We start from the raw sequence: 7,553 nt of genomic DNA on the forward strand, positions 1-7,553 counted from the left end.
TATAATTATTATAATTTAGATATTTTATATATAATATAATATAATTTTTTTATTTATAAATTATAGTTTAATTTTATAGCCACCGCCAAATTTTATAGTCTAATTCCACAACAACACTAAAATAGTCCTTTCAAACATTGTATCAAAGATTTACAAAAACAATATTGTCATTTATAAAAAAAGTCAAGAAAATCACACTTTCCTCTTCAAACATTCATAAAAAAATACTTATTTATATTAATACCATTATTAATACAAAAGATGATTCAAACATTCATAAAAAGAAAACTTAATTGTATTTCTTATTTATGTTAATAGCATTAGTAATAACATTATTAATACAAAAGATTATTTGACCGAGAGACAAACAATGCTCAAGGAAAAATCATCTGCAAGACATTTTTATCTCTAAGAAAATAATGCACTTTATATTTTGAAGGAAGCGTGCAAGTGTTGATGCAAATCCATTAGTGTTTTTATTGAGCAAAATCACACGATGAGCTATGAGAAGTAAATCATCAAATACCACTATATATATATATATATATATATATATATATATATATATATATATATATATATTATATATATATATATATATATATATATATATATATATATATATCAAACATATCAAACGATCACAGATCTAGAAAAGTAACAAAATTAATGAAAATCAAATTATATACATGATTGATGAATTTTGAATGTTTGAACAAAAATCAGCTTCTTAGCTTCTGCAACTCCTACTTGCATTGGGTAAAGTCTCAAACATAAAAAGTGTTGACAAAGTCTTTAGAAACTTTACTTCAATATATGGTAAAGGTACAAACAAACTTGTCTTTAATAGAGTCTCTTTTTGAATTCACAAGTATTTTTAACAATTATGAATTTTATTGCCAATTTATAAATACCTTTAAATAGGCTTACAAAAGAAAATGAATCCTAACTAAATTAGGTTAGTAACTACTTTTTTTCTTATGTAATTACTATCATTTAAATTTAAATGATAATAATCTTATTTAATAGGTAAATTCAATTCCAACCTAAATCTTATCCTAAAAATACTGAAATTCAAATTTAAAAATTATGATATACTAACTAATTAAAAATAAATAAAATAATAAATTTTCTAATCAGCCTAATTAATCCTAATCAGTAGAATTAGAGGTCCATATCACATCTCACCATGAGTCGCCAAATTTTCAAAGCTATCAGGATGTTCTCCATTTTTGTTGAGCTCTTCTTCACTTTGCCTCTCCTGAAACACAATGAAAGAAAACAATTTGATTACCAGTTTGATTGAATCCCACAAAAGAAAGAACTAAGAACCAATTTGGAGTAGCTTCTAGCTTATGGGGGCTACTTAGTTAAAAACATAATGATTCTAGAACTAACAATATATATATACTGACCTTCAAGATAGGTCCAGATTCACTTGCAGACACCTCAGTTGCTTGTTCATTCACAATATTGTCTGAGGAGATGCTGATTGATCTGTATTATCAACAATATTGGCATCAATATTGTCTGATGAAGAAAGTAACAAGATGATGACATCAAAGTCTCGCAACTAAACCTTTCAAGTAGTTCCTCTTCACAAGAATTTCCAGAAGAAGAAAGCCAGTCCACATCAAGGAAATTGGAGCAGTCACTTGCATCTTCATGTTCCTCGTAACAAATGTGATCGCTTTTGCAATATTGGTCCTTGCCCATTCCTCCATAAATTTGCCTATATAATGTTGATAAAACATGTTTCAAATCATTTGGATGGCTTGAGTAATAAGTCATATAGTTCAAACTATGTATCCAATTTCACATAGTTTGCATCATGAAAAACGTGAATTAAGCATACCAGCAATCACAAATAGAACTTTCACAAGTGAATGTGTCTAAAGGAGACTCCAAAAGTGATCGCTTATTGGGATTTTCAGAGGAGTGCTGACAGTCTGGAGCATGCAAGTTCCTAATTGTAGCGTCACTTTCACCGAGGATGTAGTCTGATTGCGATCTTCTAATAAATGGCCAACTAAACAAAGAAATGACATGTTTCAATCTTCGGACAATGTAACACATTTTCAAGAGTATCATCAAATGTGGAGCAATACAATAAGAATGGCATTTATCAACCCTCAAAAATAATTTCTAAAATCAAAATGACAAAAAAGTTGTGCAACTGAAAAATCCAATTATACCCAACGATTCCATCTGCTAAATTTGGGCCATGACTTCCAATATTGTAATGTTGATCAGAATCAAGCTCCCACAGTGCTGGTTTTCCCTGATGTGGCTGAAAATGCCCCAAGAATCTGAACAAAATAAAATCAAACAAGACATTAACTTATTCATTCTAATGCAACTACCATAAAAATATAACTTTTTTGTAGTACATTAATGTTACCTATGGTAAAAACCACTATGCATGTAGATCACAAAAAAAAGGTCTTGTTTAACTTACATGTTTATTGCATTTTGTTTAGCACCATCCAAACATGTATTGTTGTAATAACGTTGTATGGTTCGAATAAATTCTTGGGATTGTGCAGCTGCCTTCCATTGACCTCTTCTTTCAGAAAATATCTAAATAGCAAGACGAATCGTATAATATCCAAATGAATAAACCTTAATCTATAATAGATCTTTAAAATATAGCATTGGATTTCTGATAGCATATTACATTTCATAATCTATAAAGTCCAACATTTGCATAAACTAACATGCTAACATTTGGCATTCAAAAATATAAAAATCAATCTTTAAAAGGTAGAAAGGTTACTTTGTTGTGTGCTGCAGAACCCCCATATTGAAAGGCTATTGTGTCTCCCATGGACTCATAAGCTTTCATTACTTCTGTTGCTAAAGAGTTGTCAAGATCAATATGCGGGTCTTCGATAAATCCTAACGCCTGTAACTGATGTCCAAGTGCAACTAGTCCGTAAGCAAACTGCGCAATATTGGTGCGGTCTAAGCAATCTATGCAATTTGTCCTCAAGACGCCTGATTGAAGTGTTTTGGGTTTGACACTGTAATCTTTGTTCTCATCATCACCATTGTAATCACAATTGCCAACTTTTGTTTGCTTATCAACATTAAACTTGCTTATACTATTAACAGATGTTAGATTCCTTACCACAACAGTTTCATAGACATCGTTATTTCTGCATTAAATTTCATAAGGAAAAAAAATTATCAACAATAGTATAATAATCAAGTAAAATCTCAACTTGCATTAGTACAGCAGCGAATCACAATGTGTTGTTATGGTACTTACGCAGAGTAGGAATATGGGAATAATCCCTCAAGCCACGTGTTTGGTGCCACTGGACAGTAGAAGATGCCAGTTAGTTTCAACGCAATCGCGGCCACTTTTCCCAGTTGCAACAGCACATTCGTGGCCTTGCTGCTAAAAGTTGTTGATCTAATAATGTCAGAATAACACCCGGGAGAAAACCTATGGAGCTTGAACCAAAGAGGAAAAGAAATTTACCGTCTTGATTGCCGATGCAGATCCAAATGAAGAAACCTCAGGTGTTTATCCCCGCTCAAATTTTGATTAATAAAGTTAACAGCATTAGCGAACGCGGTTCGCAGAATAGTTTCACGGGGCTTCTTCTCATTAGTCTTAAACACAAAAATTAAAAGAATATAAAAAGGTAGAAAGTCTTAGTCTAGACATGTGACAGAAAGTAAACATGAAACTCTTACCTTAATCAAGTTCAATATAATTATGGGATTTCCATATCTCTTAACAAGATTTTCAAAATGAAGCCTCGTGGCTTCAAACATGGCGTCCTTATTTGATACTAGAGAAAAAGAATCAAAATGAGCAGTTAGGGTAAATTACATAGTATGAGCCTGCTTTGATTGGTTTATCTGAACTTATCTGAAGGCATACGCACTTGTGAGACAATTTGGGAGAGCTTATGGAAACAACTTATGACATGTTAAGAAAACAGCTTATAACTTAAATAAAAAACAATATCGTCTGTTATAGAAATAGCTTATACATAAATACTTATATTATGAGCACTTAATTTAGATTGTTTATCCAAACATAAGTGAGAAACAAAGGAGAGATGGTTAGATACCGTACGTATAATGTCAGGTTTTAAATTCAACGGTGAGGATTCCTGAGACCAGAAGAGAGGGATCGAACCCCGTACTTGCACTACAGAACTGATTTGCATTGGGGATCCATCACTAGCATCTGCAAAAACTATCTGCTCTGTCTCAACGTCATTAGCTACTCTACCTCTTTCGTTGACTCCTCGTTTCAAATATCTGCACCAAAAGATAAAGAAACCTTGAATATGTCTAGAAACATTAAATAAGCAATGACAAGAAGTTCAAATGCTGAGAAAAAACCAGTAAAGAACTGCAGGCAGTAATCCGGGATCACAAGTACAGATACGTGAAATAGAATGCAACTTTAATTTCATCACGAATTCAAGGAAAGCTAAAGAGAAGTACAAACCTGGTACCAGCATAGTGCCTTGAGCGTCTGGCAATGATAATCATGTTGAACTCACGGCCAGATATAGAAAGGTTATCCTACACACGATGATACCATGAAATGAATACTTGTCAAGAAGAAAAACACTAGGATTTTTTCTGCCGTGTTAAGGGATGTCTTAAAGCTATCTATCAATAGAGAAAACATTAAAAGTATACCGGCAATAGGATGTTAGAAGTATGTCCTATATTAAGTTAGTTAAACCTTTTGTGTAGTTCGACTTCGAGGAATGAATTTTCCAGTATAAGACAACTCGATCACTGATAAAGCTTTACCTCAAAAACAAAACTTAGAAAAATCGGTACGTACCTGTCTAAAAAAGCCATAGACTAAGGCAACAGTCCAGGAAGTATTCTTGAGATTTTTCCTGATTCCACGAGTTAAGAACTCGTTCCAAACAAACAGTGTTTCATAAAGTGATTGTCCCATACTATTATGACCAGATAAGTTCTTTTGAAGACTTAGCATGATGTTGTATGAGTAGCTGTAAAAGAAGTCCTTTGTAAGATCCACACTGCATAGAAGCTTCTTGTATCTAAGTCACAACAGAAGAAAGAGAAGAGTCCATTTATAAGGTGATTTATAGAATGGAGGAATATAAAATGAGCATAAAAACAACTTGTGAAACCAATAACAATAACTCTAATCAAATGTACATTTCAAAATTAAAAGAAACGGATATCCCATGCGAACCGTGGAAATACATTATCTCACTCGAAAAGTTATATTTACATCATAACAGCAGTGGTGATTGCTCCTGTAGACTTTCACAAAATGAGCTTAACAACAAGAGTAGAACATGAAAATGAAAACAACAAGGAGGAATCTACTATACATATTACACGACATCGAAATCTAGAAGAAGCTTTATGAATTCTATCTCGACAGAAACAGTTAGAGAGTACCAACGAAAGACGAGAGCGTTGACTTGAGGAAGCCCACATTGTAAAACTAAAATATAAAACATCAAGACAAGTATAATTATGACGATCTAACATAATGTTTAGACAACACGATTTAATGAACTCGAATACAAAATGTAATTCATAACATAATCCTCAGGTAAGTACAATGGACAACGTGTTGTTCTGAATGTTACTCTTCTATGTCTCCTTAAATGTACCATATACACATTACAGATACATGTACATTTGACTATAAAGACCTGTTCTCATCCTTAGAATATGCCAATTTTGATCGCACACTTGGATGTGGAATTGGAACCATTTCGCTCTTTGTGATTGCATATACAGTGTGTCCACATATTGTGCCAATCTTCTCCCGATTTGTTATAAGCAGCATGTAGTATGGCTCAAGAAATTTGATAAATCCTAAATAAAAAGAGATACCATGAGACAACGGAGTTACTATGATAAATAATGTCGGAAAATAAACACTGGTATAGTAATAATGTTTAGCTATATATAAAAGATAGGAAATACCGATGATTCCATAGCAATTTGTTAAAAACTTAAGCCCCCCAGTGGACTTGTTTCCTTCATGTATACACCTCAAAATGTCACAACACTCGGTTTCTGTGTATAATATTGGATCTTCGACAATATTTAACTCAGACGGCTCCAATCTATCAATCTTTAAGACCCTCCAAAATGTTCTGTTTTTGTCTCTTCCAATCATGTAGAACATCTAAGCATAAAAAAAATGGTAAGAAATCAAACCAATAGTGCTCTTTAGTTATTCTCAGAAAAAAAATCATCACACAGATATTGATACATATTGTTTATAGTTCATTCTTATTTTAGTAAAAAAAGGAAAATCGAAGTTCGTTGTCCACCATATTTGCAAAGCATCATAATAGTCACACAGACACTCATGGTAAAAAATAAAAAACAAAAACCCTTTTTGAACTAGGAGGCATTTGGAAAGGCCTTTTGAACTTATCTTGTGACATAAGCACTTGTGTTAGGCTATGCTTGGATATCATAAAATGAGCGGAGCGGAATAGAGCAGAGCGGAATGTAGTAGAATGGAGTGGGGCAGAATGAAGATTTCATTTCATCGTTTGAAAATTTTAGGACGGAACAAGGCTAATTATTCATCCCACCGAAATCGGAGAGGAAGAAATATGGTGGTAAGTGATTGAATAAAATGGAATCCATATCACTCCATTCTGCTCCGCTCCATCCAAGTTTAAACAATCCAAACAATAGAATACTACTCCATTCCATCCCATAAAGCATCGCTCCATCCGATCTCATCAATTCAAACAAAGCCTTATTGTTTGAAGGAGCTTACGAAAATAGTTTATGATGTGCGCATCAGACAATTTCATTTTATCTTCACAAGCTCCTCCAAATTAGCTTATTCGCACAAGCTGTTTTCGAAGAGTAAACCCTAACACTCTTTTTATTAGAGAAACAACTTATACACAAGCTCTTCCACAATAAGCGCCTAATTAGAAAAAAGGCATATGAACATGAATTTGGCCAAAAACAAAACTGCAGAGAACTGAACACAAAAACAAAAAACCTTAGAAACATAGTAACACTAGCACAATAACAAAAAAAAAACAAAATTCACATATTTCAGAATGTGCATGCAGCAACAAGATTAACGCAATCATCAATGATAGGAACAGAATAAAATCATATTTACCGAGCGAGTTTCGTAGAGCCTAAACTTTTGCATGTAGCGAGACTTGGAGTGCACTCCATCTACAATACCAACACTTTTCTGCAACTTTTCGTTTGATATCTCCATCGCAATTCGAATTGAGCTTGAAAACAAAGCCAAAATTAGTTTGGTTCAATTTTTGAGAGGAAGATGAGTGATAGGAGGAGGGAACAAAACCCTTCATAAACTGTTGTTTCTCCTGTTAGGAGAATAAGGGTTTCATAATAATTATATTTAAATGATTTTTTTTTAAACTATTTAAATTTAAATTTAATTTATTTAAAATATTAAAATTTTATTTTAAATCAATTTTCTTTAATTACTTTTTCAAAATTCAAATTTACTTTAATTTAATTATAACAAAAGTATTTTAAGATATCGTTTGGCCGCTTATAAATTTAAAGTT

The 7,553-nt window shown here is 32.5% G+C and overlaps 1 protein-coding gene across 1 annotated transcript; it reads right to left on the minus strand.

Moving 5' to 3' along the window:
- Positions 1-1,046: 1,046 nt before the first annotated feature.
- On the minus strand, positions 1,047-7,338 carry LOC127082718 (phosphoinositide phosphatase SAC2). Its single transcript, XM_051022942.1, has 16 exons — positions 7,130-7,338; positions 5,956-6,160; positions 5,679-5,844; positions 4,823-5,048; positions 4,475-4,551; positions 4,094-4,281; positions 3,706-3,803; positions 3,488-3,621; positions 3,272-3,403; positions 2,777-3,158; positions 2,459-2,580; positions 2,196-2,309; positions 1,856-2,029; positions 1,580-1,732; positions 1,416-1,497; positions 1,047-1,261 (listed from the first exon to the last, which is right to left on the minus strand). Exons 1-16 carry the CDS (start codon positions 7,232-7,234, stop codon positions 1,178-1,180), a joined length of 2,442 nt encoding a protein of 813 aa, XP_050878899.1. The 5' UTR covers positions 7,235-7,338; the 3' UTR covers positions 1,047-1,177.
- Between the last annotated feature and the right edge of the window lie 215 nt (positions 7,339-7,553).

The sequence above is a fragment of the Lathyrus oleraceus genome, chromosome 5 (genome assembly GCF_024323335.1).
Source record: "Lathyrus oleraceus cultivar Zhongwan6 chromosome 5, CAAS_Psat_ZW6_1.0, whole genome shotgun sequence".
Taxonomy (NCBI): domain Eukaryota; kingdom Viridiplantae; phylum Streptophyta; class Magnoliopsida; order Fabales; family Fabaceae; genus Lathyrus; species Lathyrus oleraceus.

Excerpts from the sequence above, each read along its gene's own strand:
- LOC127082718 (XM_051022942.1), bottom strand. The coding sequence starts at position 7,234 with ATGGAGATATCAAACGAAAAGTTGCAGAAAAGTGTTGGTATTGTAGAT. Across the intron at positions 4,552-4,822 it reads TCTATGGCTTTTTTAGACAG|GATAACCTTTCTATATCTGG; the intron begins GTACGTACCGAT and ends CATCGTGTGTAG. Across the intron at positions 3,404-3,487 it reads CTGCATCGGCAATCAAGACG|CAGCAAGGCCACGAATGTGC; the intron begins GTAAATTTCTTT and ends AACAACTTTTAG.